General features: G+C 39.5%; 2 protein-coding genes across 2 annotated transcripts; one reads left to right on the top strand and one right to left on the bottom strand.

Moving 5' to 3' along the window:
- Positions 1 to 1,092: 1,092 nt before the first annotated feature.
- On the bottom strand, positions 1,093 to 9,266 carry LOC307264964 (uncharacterized protein). Its single transcript, XM_080046532.1, has 2 exons — positions 9,182 to 9,266; positions 1,093 to 5,302 (listed from the first exon to the last, which is right to left on the bottom strand). Exons 1-2 carry the CDS (start codon positions 9,197 to 9,199, stop codon positions 4,367 to 4,369), a joined length of 954 nt encoding a protein of 317 aa, XP_079902658.1. The 5' UTR covers positions 9,200 to 9,266; the 3' UTR covers positions 1,093 to 4,366.
- A 2,538-nt stretch (positions 9,267 to 11,804) lies between these two features.
- On the top strand, positions 11,805 to 15,848 carry LOC307264928 (uncharacterized protein). Its single transcript, XM_080046481.1, has 2 exons — positions 11,805 to 11,828; positions 14,710 to 15,848. The coding sequence occupies exons 1-2, from the start codon at positions 11,811 to 11,813 to the stop codon at positions 15,562 to 15,564; spliced, it is 873 nt and encodes a 290-aa protein (XP_079902607.1). The 5' UTR covers positions 11,805 to 11,810; the 3' UTR covers positions 15,565 to 15,848.
- Positions 15,849 to 16,985: the final 1,137 nt, after the last annotated feature.

The raw sequence follows: 16,985 nt of genomic DNA on the forward strand, positions 1-16,985 counted from the left end.
CTGCACTCGTGCATACAAGACGGTGGCGAAGAAAACATTGCGACAGATTTTTTTTTAAATTTACATAATAAAAAAATTAGTTGAATTACGACACTGGTCAATAAAGAGAAAATCCAGCATTTTCCAGCACAGTGTTCAGATTTCAAGCACATTTCAAACCTTGAAAACACTCGATTGAAAATCAAGCATTTTCCAGACTTTCAAGCATCTGTACGAACCCTGATTCTATGATAGCAGCATTTTCATTCCTCACCGTCCTCACGCCACATATGTTATTGACAAGAGGAATTTCATATGAGAACAGGGCTCTGCATTTAGTATAAAAAATATTCACAAATCAAGTGTTTAGAGATAAAAACCTAATATAATCTCTCACATTCATGGTATATTGTATTATGACAAATGGAAAAGGCAAATTATTGTTTGCTGATGTTTTAATTTCTCTGATAAAATGCATGTGAAATACAGATGTGTCTGTTTTATCTGTTCTACAGAAACAAAGTTGAAATGTGTTTATACTGTATATTCAGTCCAATATCTAATAAAATGCTAAAACAGCTCAAAGCTTTAAGAAGTATACCAGTCTGGATATAACATATGATATAATGCTACCCCTTTAAGAATTATCTCACACTTTTTAGTTTTTTATGAGTATAGTCATTCAGCCATCCAGTTCAGCGTCAGCTTTTCAGCATTCACACAAATTTTTAACAGCAAAAATCCTTTTCTACGTAAATAATAATATTAATAAACATATGCATTATTGAATACAATTCTAATTTGATTCGAAATAACCAAAAATTAAATAAATGGTTTCATACTTTAGAAAGACAACTGCAAGCAGAGCGGTTAAAAGATTTCAAAAGCTATATACCTATTACAACATTTGACAAGACAGAACGTCAACAAAATGTAAAATAATAATAATAGCGAATTAAGGATTTTCAGATATATTATTAATATTCACATATATCATATTTGATACACCTTGTGAACATTAATATACAATTTCACTGTCATGTTATGAACAAAAAATATAGTTCAAATTCAAGAAATTACAAAAAAATTCATGAATCAAATGTAGAAGTAGAAGAATTTTTATTTTCGGTCCATGACCACAAAGCCACAATAAAAAAAACAAGATCAATCATTTACTTTTAAAAGTAACAATGGCCGAAAAAGGGTATAGGACGAAGCCGAGGCTTATTATGTGTCCCCTCTTTACATATTGTTATATTTTAAATATATTATGTATTACAAAAACAAAATATAACAACATAACATAATATAATATAATATGATACAATGTAATATAACATAAATATAACAAATATAACATAGATATAATATAATAAGATATAATTCAACATAATATAATACAATACTATGAAATATAATATACTATAATATAATACAAAACAATGCAATGTAATATACCATAACATAATACAATACAATATTTAAAAAAAAGCAAAAACAAAGCAATAACCTGAAAATGTAAAACAATGCAAAACAATATGGATTTACACAGTTATAGTTTGGTTGTCGTTATACATTACTATATACTTTCTATACATTCTATTCCATATTTCCTAGTGTACAGTGTTACCATACACATACATACATATCAACACTCCACTGGGGACTCCCTCTATGTGTAAGTGCAATACATTTCCTTGTATTGATTTACACAGTTAGTTTGATTATAGTTGGTTACTATTATTACATTTAGAGTTATTGATAAAAAAAAATAGCTGTCAGATTTACAGGAGCAATATTGGTAATGCTCTTGGTATTGATGTCATAATGATGTTTTATATTTTTCTATTATCTTGGTTTTTAATTTTTTTTAAAAATTTATCCATGATTATATTCTCTTTATTAAAGTACGTTGGATAGTCATTTTTGCCAGTGCCTTTTTTGATTATACTATTTAAAATGTCCCATGTCCCTTGGATGTTACTCCTTTGCTGTTCCAGTAGCCTATGATAATATTCCTTCCTATTAAATCTAATAATTCTTATTCATTTATTTTTGTATGTCTTATATTTATTTTCTGCATCTTTTGTTCTTTGTTTTAAGAATATCCTGTAAAGTACATTTTTCTTTGTACAGGCGTTTTCTATACCTTTAGTAATCCATGGCTTATCATGTCTATATTTTTTTCTGGTAGCAGTCTTTCTTATTGGACAGTGTTTATCATATGGCTTTAGTATAGTCGACAGAAAGGCCTCATAGGCTTGATTAGGGTCTTCAGTTGCATAGACATGATTCCAAGTCTGTGTGCGTAGGTCCACCCTAAAGGCAGCGATGGCTTCTGGTGATCTACATCGAGTCAGCTGATGGGTGTAGTTCTTTTTTATATTTTCCACCTCAAGAAGATTTTGAAAGATAGCAAAAACAGGAAGATGATCGCTTATGTCATTTATAAGGAGTCCAGCTGTTACTTGACTTGCTATTGTATTTATGAAAATATTATCTATCAATGTGTCCTTTGTTATTCTACTTGGTTTTGTAATAACAGGAAATAGACTATTACTATACATTGTGTTGATAAAATCAATTGTGTTATTGTTTCCATGGGGATTAAGCAGATCAATATTAAAATCTCCACATATAATATGAACCTTGTTGTGGTTTAAGTTAGCAAACATTGCTTCTGATTTACAAGTGAAAGTGTCTAGACAGGATCCAGGTGTTCTATACACACAGCTAATAATTACCATCCATTAAGGTCCTTGATTTCACTCATCAGATTAATTATAGTACGCTGCTGTTTGTTTATGGTTGCCAATTTGTCACCCATTATGTTCAAGGAAGCTTTTAATTCCTCTATGTCCTTCTTAATTTCTTTAGTGACTATATTGCCGCAATAAACACACTTGCAGCACTGACCTGGTGAAGCCTGTTTGTTGCTGCCTGTTGGAGCTGGCTGGTGGTGGAAAGGCCCTGGCCTAGCCTGCTGAAGCTGACTGGTGGAGGAAAGGCCTTGGCTTAGCCTGCTGGAGCTGACTGGTGGTGGGAAGGCCTTGGCCTGGCCTACTGGAGCAGGCTGGTGGTGGAAGGGCCTTGACCTAGCCAGGCAGGCCTGCTCTGCTGTGCTGCTGGTGCTGACTGGTGGTGGGAAGGCCTTGGCCTAGCCTGCTGGAAGTGGCTGATGGTGGTGGGAAGGCCTCGGCCTAGCCTGCTGGAAGTGGCTGATGGTGGAAGGGCCTTAGCCTAGCCAGGCCTGCTCTGCTGTGCTGCTGCTCGGCTGTGCTGTGCTGCTGGAGCTGGCTGGTGGTGAAAGGGCCTTGGCCTTACCTAGCCTGATGGAGCTAGTTGGTGGTGGAAGGGCCTTAGCTTAGCCTGGCCTGATCTGCTGTTGGAGCAGGCTGGTGGTGGAAGGGCCTTAGCCTAGCCAGGCCTGCACTGCTATAATGCGAATATTCGAATACTCATTCGGAGCTTAAATTAGTATTCGGAGCTTCTTTTTTTTTTATTGTTGAGAAAATATAATGAATGGTGTGATTGTTGTTGTAACTGGGCGACTTGATTGTCCAGTAGGTCTCGCATTATACAATGGTGCCATCTACTGGATCCATTTGGAACGGCAGAACCACCTTTGAACTAGTTGGCTGCTGACCTTTTCAAAGCCGGTGATACACGGTGATACACCAGCTGTATGCTACGTGACGTTACCAGAGCGAGGGATGCAAACTATAAGCGACACCAAGCAGAGAAGCGAGAGAGTTGGAGGAAGAATAGATAACTTGTTTCCCTTAACTTTATAACACAACATTAGCGGGATCTCGGGAGGAAAAGTAATGCTTAGCTAAATGCTAACCTTAGCTTAGCTGTTTGTTTACATACAGCGTCGCGCCCATAAACTGTGACTGGCTTGCTGCAGAGCGTGAACGTCTTGGCAATACCCGGTCAATATAATGGATATAATATGCACATATAAGACAATCCATATTCGGTACTTGTTGTGGATTTATTGTACAAATTCCCTGAAAACAAAGATGCACGTTCCAGGATGAATTGAAAAGTCCCGTAAGGGCTGCGATGGCAGAGGACAGCTGATTTGGAATGGAACAGCAGCTGTTCACGTCCACGGGAAAAGTAAGGAACTCCAACTTACTTAGGCCTACTAATTAACATTCAAAAGCTATTAAATCTTCAACAAAATATGCAGATACTGTCAAAATCGGATATAGGGATTATAATTTTTTTATATATATTATTAATCTTGTTTTTGATGTTGTGTTTTTCTGGAGCGAATATCCGGATATCCGCTCGGAAAAACCAGCGAATATTCGAAGCCTGAAAAATGGTATTGGGGCCAGCCCTAGAGTTCACGCATCATGGTCTGATCGGTCCAGGTTTAAATACACTTGTGCTTCTTCAGGTAGGAGTTTGAGGAGTAGCTTTTCATACATTTGTTGCAACAGTACGGTTTGACTCCAGTGTGGATTCGCTCATGCACTGAGAGGTCAGACGATGTGTAGAACCGTTTGTCACAGTGTTGACATTTGTGTAGTTTGACTCCAGTGTGGATAAGCTCATGACCCCGGTATGAGTAGTAGGAGCAGAAGACTTTCTCACAATGCTGACAAGAGTAGATTGTATCCTTTGTGTGCATGTTTCTGTGCTTACTGTAAGCACTACTCTGGTAGAAACTCTTGTCACAGTCCTCACAGCTGTAGGGCTTCTCTCCAGTGTGAATACGTTGGTGGATTTTGAGGGCTCCTGAGTGAGTGAATGTTTTACCACAGTCCTCACAGTTGTACGGCTTCTCTCCAGTGTGAATACGTTGGTGGATTTTGAGGGATCCTGATTGAGTAAAGCTTTGCCCACACTTGTCACAGCTGAACGATTTCTCTCCAGTGTGAATAAGGCGGTGTTTCTTCAGGTTAGATGATTGAGCAAATGTGTTACCACAGTCCTCACAGCTGTACGGCTTCTCTCCAGTGTGTATTCGTTGGTGGACTTTGAGGTGTGTTGATAGAGCAAAGCTTTGCCCACACTGGTCACAGCTGTGCTGCTTCTTTCCAGTGTGAATGAGGCGGTGTGCCTGCAGGTGAGATGATTGAGTGAATGTGTTACCACAGTCCTCACAGCTGTACGGCTTCTCTCCGGTGTGAATACGTTGGTGGACTTTGAGGGATCCTGCTTGTGTGAATGTTTTCCCACATTGGTCACAGCTGTATTTCTCTGCAGTGTGGATTCTCTGATGTTTGGATAAGTTTGACCTCGAACTGAAATCTTTCTTACACTGTTGACAGCGGTGACGATTAGGTTTCTTTGTTCCTTTTCGTTTCTGTAGCGACAGATAGAAATACAAAGACAGAGTAAGAGTGAGGCAGAGATGTGCAGTCAGGGTCGGCAGTAGGGATGGGAATAGTAATAAAAAGGATTTTACCACAAATGAAAAGAAGGACTTTAATACTCAAATACATCGGAGACACAGGTCACACACATTAGGGAGGGGCCAGTAATCACACAGAAGGGATACTTGACAGGACGAGACAATGTTTACCAAAATAAAACAGGAAACAGGGAAACGTGAAAAGACAACAACAGAAAACAGGGAGCTTGCCCAGTCTTAACAATCGCCTATAAATATAGATATATCAATAACAGAGTAGTCTCGCAAAGCCAGACCAAACTACAGTAAGTAGTATGGTGTGGAAGCAGCCCATTTAGTTGCAGCTATATGGGGGAAAACTGGGCTGGCCTGTTTTTATTTCCTGTATGTGTTTACTTGCTCGATGGATGTTGTGTGCTAGTAGGGTTGCAAAGGGGTGGAAACTTTCCAGAAACTTTCCACAAGAATTTTCGCTCTGAAGTTTTGGGAATATTCTAAATTGGGAACTATATGAATAATCTAAATTAAATGATCTGACACATGGTTAAGAGGAATATTGTTTGGCTAATAGTGACTCTCATCCTGGATATTTGCGTGAGTGCATGTGATGTGCATTTTGTATTATTATATATTCATTTTTAGAATTAAATTGTTAACGCAGGGTGATTCATTTCTTGAATTAATGTATACATTTTTTTTAACAAAATAATGTGCAGAATGATCCGCCCTGTGCATCCCAACCACTCTGCACTACAGTCGCTCTAGCATTTTGGCACTGCGCGCGGCCACGCTGTGTCGTGGGCGGCAGTTGATGTCCAAAGCAACAGGAGGGGCAACGTTGTCAGTTCACTGCACAAGAGGACACAAACGTCTGCAGTTTTCAGAGGTGTGTGTTAGGGGTGTGCACGTGTACATGTGTAACCTTTTAGTAAATCATAACCTAGGAAAAATCAATAAACGAAAACCGTTTTTATTTTTTTTATTCTTCCAATTTCAAATGTTCTTTTTTTAAAGTTTTTAAATATGTTCTGTAGACACACATTTATTGATTTTACATCACTAATCACTAATAAACTAATTGGGGAGGATAAAAGCTAGTCTGCCGAATCTGTCTGTCCCTCAGCGTGTGTGTGTATCGGCGCACACACACACATGGGGAGTCGCCGTGCTCGGGCTCGAGTCACGGCCACGGACGAGTGATGAAAGATAACCTAAAGATTAAAGTTACCCGGTTGACGTGAACTACGCGCGTAAGTAGCCCGAACTTTATAACACCTGTTCAACCTGCATAAACGTGGACATGTAGAAAGCGATAGGCTATATTAATCAAGAAATTAATGAAGGGCGATAATGACGGCGAAAACATGACAGGCGAACGTGCGTGTGTGTGTTTGTGCCTACCATGGAACTATTATAAGAGGTGTGTAAACGAGCGTAGTTCATGTCAACTGTATGTTTACAGGCGAACAAACGCGTATGTGTGTGTGCGTGCGCGCCTACAAGACGGCGGGCGCACAAGGACAATGACGTCATGGTTAACCGTATACACAAAAACAATTCCGTCGTGTACACGGTTAGACATTTTTGTAAACGTTCACACCCCTAGTGTGTGTGATTAATAAGTGATATCAACATAACGTCGGCTTTCTGGCACAACAGTCCTCCAGAACATGGGCACGCTAGCAGCAATCAAGTTGTAAAGTTGTATTCAGGAATGCAAAACCTATGGATTCACCAAATAAATGCCATTATGTAGCCTATATTTGCTATAAGACATAGCAAAGAGACAGCCAAATTGAATTATGGTGTGGTAGGCCTACAGTTAAGTTTGATTATAATTTATTTTCAGTATTAACAACATAATTTGGATTTTCAATAAGTAAAAAAAATATATTTTAAATGTATATATCCACCTTCTGTCATTTATCTTTCAGTTTCTACATCAACATACAGAGAAAATTAGATTTATTCAGGCATATTTTGTATGGTTGAATAATTCGTTATTAAAAATGTTAACCGTTGGACAGCCCTATTTATTTTACATTTCATTGTGTATTGACTTCTGTGTTGTTTGTCCTTAAAACCTGTTATTAAAAATCATATCTCTTTTAAATTTTGTGATAATAATATTGATTAACTTTTATTGGTTTTGGCATGCTTTTAATTTGATGCTGAATTGTTGCCTAATGTTTGCATGATACACTACACACCTATATTTTTTGTTGGCCAGTTGGTTTCTGTTATCATATTAACTGATCAGCTCTGTTTGTGTAGAAATGATCAGGGATATGATTTTTTTTAGCTCGTTTTTATACGCCCATCTGCTTGTTTCTCTAGCGAGATCTGGCAACCCTGTCACTACAGATCTGAGGAGCCTGCACCATAGACATTATATATGAATTCAGCTAAAACAGTTACAGTCAGATGTGTAAAATTCAGAAATCATAGATTCAAATAAACCAAGAGTAGGAAGAGCAGTCATTTTTAAGTTGCTCTGCAGAGCATTCCATGAATTAGGGGCACTACAGGAAAAGGCAGTTATTCCTAAACTGGAGTTGGTTGTCCAATGTTCTATACTAGGGGGGAATACCAAGTTCAGTCTAGTCTCGAGTTGGTTCCTCAGACACAGACAGGAAATCAATGCGTGCCTGTTTTAGCTGAATTCATTGTTCATTTAGTATTTTATTCTTGCTCTTTTTTGTATTTTGTATAGGCCTACTTTATTTAAATGAATAGATGTTATCCTATTTTATTTATGTTCTCTGTTTGTTATCCCTGTGATTGTCTTTATTGCGTATGCTCGTCACTGTAAATTAATAAATATATTTATATATAGCCTAATCATATATTGTTAACTTATTGAAATAGCTGACTTTACTGCCCCTATCTGTTTCTGCTTCTCTATCATATTTATAGGGTGTGATTTGCAAAACACCGATCATAGCCTACATCACATAGGCTATCATAAAGGTGACCAGACGTCCCCATTGTTGGTTGCCTGTCCCTGGCTAAACAGAAACAACTACCTGTTCCCGTTTTGTTGACACCTCATTAGGTTTTTCAATCAGATTGCTAGTCAAACTGGAAATGTCTCCGTTTTCCCCCTTTTCGTGGGATGTTCCTAGATTTGATCTCGGACGTCAGGTTACTTATATCATATCAGAATCTTCTATGACTGTTAAGTCCACTATGAATATTAAAACACGTCGAAACGTGTGCCCTGTATCATAGCTACATGTATGATCTTTGCAGCAAAGAAAACCGCGTGAAAATCAGTTTGGTATTTAATTAGATATGCTTAATTACATGCGCTGACAGTTCATTGCACCTGTCAAACAGACTGCACTGAGAGGAACGTGTGACCGGTCCAAGATGGCGCCCGCATTTCTCGTGCTCAACGGCCAATGGGGCGTCTACCCTTTATAATGTCTATGCCTCAGATCGTGTAGTGACAAACCCTGCAAACCATGCTGCAAACCACAGCGACGCAAGCAAGCCGCCATTACAGGGCAGGAAGTTGTGTAACATGAACTGCTCTTCAACTCGTTCATATTCTCTGCTCAAAGGTCGCTCCAAAAACACACGTTTTGATTCAGTTTCAGCAAAAAGAACTATAATGGAATAAGTTTTGTTCATATAACCCGATATCGTAGACAGACAGTAATGTGTGTTAGTGGTTTTACCGTACGATCCGTACAGACAGTAATACGACACAATTGTCCTTAGACCCGCGAGGCTGAGGAACAACTCCCCCACAAAGAAACGCGTTTAATGGGTAAAAACAGAAGAAACGTCATAATATCCCCATAGTAACATAAACTGTATAGTCACCGTTTGTGGAGAACTCATGTTTCTTCCTCGGTGGCAGCAGATAGTAACCAGAGACGGTGTGTGTGTGTGTGTGTGGAGCTCAGAGACGTTTGGTCAGATAGGACACGCCTCTTCATGACGTCAAGATGTAGAGAGGAAGAAGGGGGAGGGGACTCTAGAATCCTGAAATGTATTATTATTATATCCTTTATTTAACCAGGTTACAGTCAATGAAATGAAACCTTATTTATTGTGCTGCCTGTCTTTATGTAACCTTAAAGCCCAGTTCAGACCAAAGATTCGCCTTGCAACTGCTTGCGACGAGACGGTTTTAGAACGTCGCGGGGGAGAAATCGCAGCAGTGTGAACTGCTCGTTGCAAGCCGTTGCAAGGCGTCGCAGAAGATTCAACATGTCAAATCGCAAGGTCCAGTTTTAGAACGTTTCGGCGGTCTCGTCGCAAGGAGTTGCAGTTGCAAGCAGTTGCAAGGCGAATCTTTGGTCTGAACTGGGCTTAACGTTAATTTTTTCTAAGATAGCAGCGTTTTCAAACTCCTCTAATTTGATCTGAACTCTGCATTCAGTCTCCATCTATTTAACAGTGACAGGAAGCAGCCTGCAGGTGGCAGCACCTCACCAGAGCAGAAAGATACAGAGGAGATTCAATATGTTTATTTTGTCATATGCACATTAACAATTACAGCAGCAGTCATTAGCAATGACATTCTGAAGTCCCAGGCTCCTCTCAACTATGCAATATAGAAGAAGAAAAACACAAGTGAAGAGAGCAACACCTGAGACACAAATAAACCCAAAAGTAGTGCAAGAGCACAGTGCAGATAAAAGTGTAGACATTTTTTAAAAATGTATTTAACCTTTATTTTTCCAGATAAAACATTAAGAACAGTCTCTTATTTAAAAACAAATAAGGTGCACCATGTAAGGGACAAAGTATAGCGAACGGGTCACTTGCTAGAAATAAGGACCGACAAGCTGAAGCAGGAGCCCGACACGCAGCGGAGGGCTCTTGTACAATATAGCCTAATTAAAACAGTTACAGGTAGAGTTTGGCAGATTTAAGATAGTTTGTTTAAATTGGTTAAAGGATATGAAGGTATTTAGTTTAATTTGTTGCTGTAAGTTGTTCCAGGAGTCAGGGGCACTAAAGCTAGAAGTCTTTCCCAGCTCAGATCGGGCTTGTGGGACATGAAGCATAAGCATGTCAGTGGAGCGGGTCTGATAAAGCCCATCTGAAATTTGCAGCATTTCTTTTTAAATAATGAGGAAGCTTCCCGGTCAAGGCTTTGTAAATAAAAATGTGCCAATGTGCGTCACGTCTCTCTTTAAATAAATTAACGTTAGGTTACATAAAGACAGACAACACATGCACAATAAATAACGTTTCATTTAATTGACAGTAACCTGATTAAATAAAGGATATAATAATAATACATTTCAGGATTCTAGATTCCCCTCCCCCCTTTTTCCACTCTACTTCTTGACGTCATGAAGAGGCGTGTCTGACCTAACGTCTCAGAGCTCGACACACACACATCGTCTCTGGTTACTATCATAGACATTATAAAGGATAGACGCCGCATTGGGCGTTGAGCGCGAGAAATGCGGGCGCCATCTTGGACCGGTCACACGTTCCACTCAGTGTAGTCTGTTTGGCAGGTGCAATGAACTGTCAGCGCATGTAATTAATCATATCTCATTAAATACCAAACTGATTTTCACGCGGTTTTCTTTGCTGCAAAGATCATACATGTAGCTAAGATACAGGGCACAAGTTTCAACGTGTTTTAATATTCATAGTGGGCTTAACAGTCATATAAGATTCTGATATGATATAAGTAACCAGATGTCCGAGCCACACACTTCGTCCGGGAGGAGATTGAAACGGAGGATGGGTTTCTGCTTGGGGAACATATTGAGGAGACACAGTTTGGCATCGACAACCACCATTCCGACTTGTTGTTATTGGTTGTATCTGTCTTTCACAAATTAAGACTTATTGACTGCTCTTCCTACTCTTGGTTTATTTGAATCTGTGATTTCTGAATTTTATTTTTGCTCTTGTTTTGTATTTTGTATAGGCCTACTTTATTTAAATTAATATATCGTATCCTATTTTATTTCTGTTCTCTGTTTATGTTATCCCTGTGATTGTCTTTATTGTGTATGCTCGTCACTGTAAATGAATAAATATATTTATATATAGCCTAATCATATATTGTTAACTTATTAAAATAGCTGACTTTACTGCCCCTATCTGTTTCTGCTTCCCTTTTCGGGGGATGCTCCTCGTTTTGATCTCGGACGTCTGGTTACTTATATCATATCAGAATCTTCTATGACTGTTAAGCCCACTATGAATATTAAAACATGTCGAAACTTGTGCCCTGTATCTTAGCTACATGTATGATCTTTGCAGCAAAGAAAACCGCGTGAAAATCAGTTTGGTATTTAATGAGATATGATTAATTACATGCGCTGACAGTTCATTGCACCTGCCAAACAGACTACACTGAGTGGAACGTGTGACCGGTTCAAGATGGCGGCCGCATTTCTCGTCAGCGCGGCAAACGCGGCGTCTATCCTTTATAATGTCTATGGTTACTATCTGCTGCCACCGAGAAAGAAGAAGCATGAGTTCTCCACAAACGGTGACTATACTTGTTACTATGGTGATATTTTCACGTTTCTTCTCTTTTAAGCCCGTTAAAACCGTTTATTTATGGGGGAGCTGTTCCTCAGCCTCGTGGGTGTCGTATCACTGTCTGTAAGCCCACTGACGCACATGTCTGTCTGTCTGCAATATCGGGCTATATACATAGGCCTACCACTGATTAGAGTTATTTCTGCTGAAACTGAATCAAAACGTGTGTTTTTTGAGTGACTTTTGAGCAGGGAAAATTAACGAGTTGAAGAGCAGTTCCCGTTACACAACTTGCTGCCCTGTAATGGCGGCTTGCTTGCGTCGCTGTGGTTTGCAGGGTTGCCAGATCTCGCTAGAGAAACAAGCAACTGGGCCTATAAAAACAAGCTAAAAAAACACATCCCTGATCATTTCTACACAAACAGAGCTGATCAGTTAATATGATTTGATTTATATCGTATTTCAGCCATTAAAAAAAAACTGCAACTTGCAACATTTCTGTTTTTATAGTCTAATAAAGTAGGACAAAAAACAACTGGCAAACAAAAAAAAATATATGTATAGTAGGGTAGGGTACCTTATCATATGGTGACAGCAGAAGTGTATCATGCAAACATTAGGCAATAATTCAGCATCAAATGAAAAGCATGCCAATAAAAGTTCATCAGTAATATTACCTCAAATTAAAAAAATTAAATTATTTTTATTAACATGTTTTAAGGACAGACACCACAGAAGTCAATACTCAAAGCAATGTAAAAAAGGTCTGTCAATCTATTACAATTTTTAATCAGATTAATTACAGGGTAGCTGTGGATTAATCAAGATTAATTCCACTATTCGAAATATGCCTGAAAAATAAAAATGTTCTCTGTATGTTGATGTAGGAACGGAAAGATAAATGACAGAAGGTGGATATATACATTTAAAATATTTTTTACTAATTGAAAATCCAAATGATGGTGTTAATACTGAAAATAAATTATAATCAAACTTAACTGTAGGCCCACCACACCATAATTCAATTTGGCGGTCTCTTTGCTATGTCTTTGAGCAAAAATAGGCTACATAATGGCATTTATTTAGTGAATCCATAGGTTTTACATTCCTGCATACAACTTTACAACTTGATTGTTGCTAGCGTGCCCACTTTCTGGAGTACTGTTCATTTTTGCCAGAAAGTCAACGTTATGTTGATGTAGGGCTGCTCGATTATGGCAAAAATGATAATCATGATTATTTTGATTGATATTGTAATCACGGTTATTAAAGACGATTATTCATTGTAGGGATGCACCGAAATGAAAATTCAGTTCAATTCTTTCAATATTACATAAACAAAACTCCCAATTGTGCTCCTCAAACATAGCCTACAACTAAAAAGCCACACAAAATAAATAATCAGTAAAACCTTTGAATCTAAGAGTAAGATTAATATTTTACGAGGGATGTGACTGTGAACCATTCATTGATTTGTACTTCGACTTATAAGAGGAGGTAGGCTATGAATCTACAAAAAGATTGACTTATTGCCTTCTTTTCTTTGCAGTGCACGTTGAGTTGCTGTGAAAAAAAACTACACCACAGCTGACACCGTAATGTTCAGACTTCAGAATTTGCAGCAGAGCAAAAAAATTAGACGCTTTATTTAAACGAAGTCCATGCTTAGGTGCTGGTTGTAACTTTTCGTCTGTAGACTGAAAGTAATGGAGGGGGTGCGGCTCACTGTATATTTGCTCTTGTCGCGCATATAGTTTGCCGACATGGCACTATATATTCAGGCTCGAGAAATGCAATCAGAAAGCGGAAGCCTTTCCCCTCAACAACGTTAACGTGCAGGAATTCCCGACTATCATTTTACCCGTAAAGCCACAGAGCTTTTCTGCGCGGCGGCTCACACCGGCAAGTTCTCACAGTGAATGACACCGTTACCCACCGCCATCACAGTGTCTCACTCACACCATGTTTCACCGAGTGAAACGCTGCTTCAATCGCGCAAGGCTTTTGTGTTTCGGTGTAACATTCTGGACGAGCGTTTTAAGTTTATGCTGAATAAACAATTGCACTGGAATCGCTGAAAGCGACAGTGTTCGGGCGGGGGCGGGGCGGAGCGCAGGTGGAGACAGAAGGGTGCGCTGCATTTACTACACATGACCCGGCGTGCCGCACAATAACCGTTTTATTTAGATTTCATGTTTTCATGATCGAGGGAAGCCAAAAATGTAACCGAAATCGAAATTCAATTAATCGCCCAGCCCTATGTTGGTGTCACTTATTAATCACACACATTTCTGAAAACTGCAGACGGTTGTGTCCTCTTGTGCAGTGAACTGACACCGTTTCTCCCCCTGTTGCTTCCGACATCAACTGCCGCCCGCGACACAGCGTGGCCCTTTTGCACACAGCGTGTGCAAAAGTTAATGAACCCTGAGCTGCATTGCTTAAATCCAGCAGGTAAACACATTCAGGAAATAAAAACAGGCCAGCCCAGTTTTCCCCCATATAGCTGCAACTAAATGGGTTGCTTCCAGACCATACTACTTACTGTAGTTTGGTCTGGCTTTGCGAGACTACTCTGTTATTGATATATCTATATTTATAGGCAATTGTTAAGACTCGTCGAGCTCCCTGTTTTCTGTTGTTGTCTTTTCACGTTTCCTGTTTTATTAATGTAAACATTGTACCATCCTGTCAAGTGTCCCTTCTGTGTGATTACTGGCCCCACCCTAATGTGTGTGACCTGTGTCTCCGATGTCTTTGAGTATTTAAGTCCTTCTTTTCATTTGTTGTAAAATTCTAACGATTCCGATCCCTATTGCTGACCCTGACTGCACATCTCTGCCTCACTCATACTCTGTCTTTGTATTTCTGTCTGTCTGTCGCTACAGAAACAACAAGGGACAAAGAAACCTAAACCTCACCGCTGTCAACAGTGTAGGAAAGATTTCAGTTCGAGGTCAGACTTAACCAAACATCAGAGAATCCACACCGGAGAGAAGCCCTTCAGCTGTGACCAATGTGGCAAAACATTCACTTACTCAGGAAACCTCAAAGTCCACCAACGTATTCACACTGGAGAGAAATCGTTCAGCTGTAACGAGTGTGGGCAAAGCTTTGCTCGATCAGGATCCCTCAAAGACCACCAACGTAGTCACACTGGAGAGAAGCCGTACAGCTGTGAAGACTGTGGTACAACATTCACTCATTCATCTACCCTGCAGAAACACCGCCTCATTCACACTGGAGAGAAATCGTTCAGCTGTAACGAGTGTGGGCAAAGCTTTTCTCGATCAGGGAACCTCAAAGTCCACCAACGTATTCACACTGGAGAGAAGCCGTACAACTGTGAGGACTGTGGTAAAACATTCACTCACTCAGGACACCTCAAAGTCCACCAACGTATTCACACTGGAGAGAAGCCGTACACCTGTGAGGACTGTGGCAAGAGTTTCAACTACAGTAGTTCTTACAATCTTCACAGAAACATCCACACAAAGGAAAAAATCTACCCTTGTCAGCATTGTGGGAAAGTCTTCAGTTCCTCCAGCTCAAACCGGGCTCATGAGCAAATCCACACTGGAGTCAAACAACACCAATGTCAACACTGTGACAAACGGTTCTACACACCGTCTGACCTATCACAACATGAGCGAATCCACACAGGACACAAACCTTACTGTTGCATCAAATGTATGAAAAGCTTCAGCACAAGCTTCAACCTGAAGAAGCACAAATGTGTTTAAACCTGGACCAGTTTCTTAAGTGAGTTTGTAAATTAAATGAAATGCAGAGAGGGGTTTACACATAATGATCTGATTCTGAGCATCTGAGCACACTGCTGAATGTACCCACACTGTTACACAGAAAAAAGCAATAGTAAAAGAATCAGAGGTGAAATCGATTCTCCAGACCCCTCTAACCTCTGTATCACATGCTTTTAATGTTTTTATTTGTTGCATTTAATCATCACTTTGTATTTTATTATATCCATCTCATCCATCCATAGGCTTGTTGAATACATAAAAAATCTTTGTACATACACTACCGTTCAAAAGTTTGGGGTCACCCAGATAATTTTATGTTTTCCATGAAATTTCACAGTTTTAATCATCAAATGAGTTGCAAAATGAATAGAAAATATAGTCAAGACATTGATCAGGGTTAGAAATAATGATTTTTATTTGAAATTAAAATGTTGTCCTTCAAACTTTGCTTTTGTCAGACTCCTCATTTTGCTGCAAGTACAGCCTTGCAGACCTTTGGCATTCTAGCTGTCAATTTGTTTAGGTATTCTGTAGAAATTTCACACCACCCTTCCTGAAGCACCTCCCACAAGTTGGATTGGCTTGATGGGCATTTCTTACATACCATACGATAAAGCTGCTCCCACAACATCTCAACAGATCTGGTGACTGCGCTGGCCACTCCATTATAGACAGATTACCAGCTGACTGCTTCTTCCCTAAATAGTTCTTGCATAGCTTGGAGGTGTGCTTTGGGTCATTGTCCTGTTGTAGGAGGAAATTGTCTCCAATCAAGCACGGTCTACAGGGTATGGCATGGCATTGCTAAATGGAGTGATAGCCTTCCTTATTCAAAATTCCTTTTACCTTGCACAAATTTCCCGCTTTACTAGCACCAAAGCAGCCCCAGACTATCACATGCTGTTGCAGGCACTCTAGCATCTTTTCACTTGTTCTGCATCTCACAAATGTTCCTTTGTGTGATCCAAACACCTCAAACTTGGATTTGTCTGTCCATAACACTTTTTTCCAGTCTTCCTCTGTCCAATGTTTGTGTTATTTTGCCCATCTTAATCTTTTACTTTTATTGGCCAGTCTCAGATATGGCTTTTTCTTTGCCACTCTGACCAGAAGGCCAGTATCCCTGAGTCGCCTCTTCACTGTGGATGATGAGTCTGCCGTTTTGTGGGTACCATTTAATGAAGCTGCCAGTTGAGGACCTGTGAGGTGTATTTGTCTCAAACTAGAGACTCTAATGTACTTGTCCTCTTGCTCAGTTGTGCACCGTGGCCTCCCACTTTTCTTTCTTTTCTGGTTAGAGCCTGTTTGTGCTGTTCTCTGAAGGGAATGCGCCTCTGTACACCTATGTAGGTATTCCATTAAAAATCAACCGTTCCGAGCTAGAATAGTCATTTACCACA

Source organism: Ammodytes marinus, assembly GCF_949987685.1.
Source record: "Ammodytes marinus genome assembly, chromosome: 18".
Classification (NCBI taxonomy): Eukaryota; Metazoa; Chordata; class Actinopteri; order Uranoscopiformes; family Ammodytidae; genus Ammodytes; species Ammodytes marinus.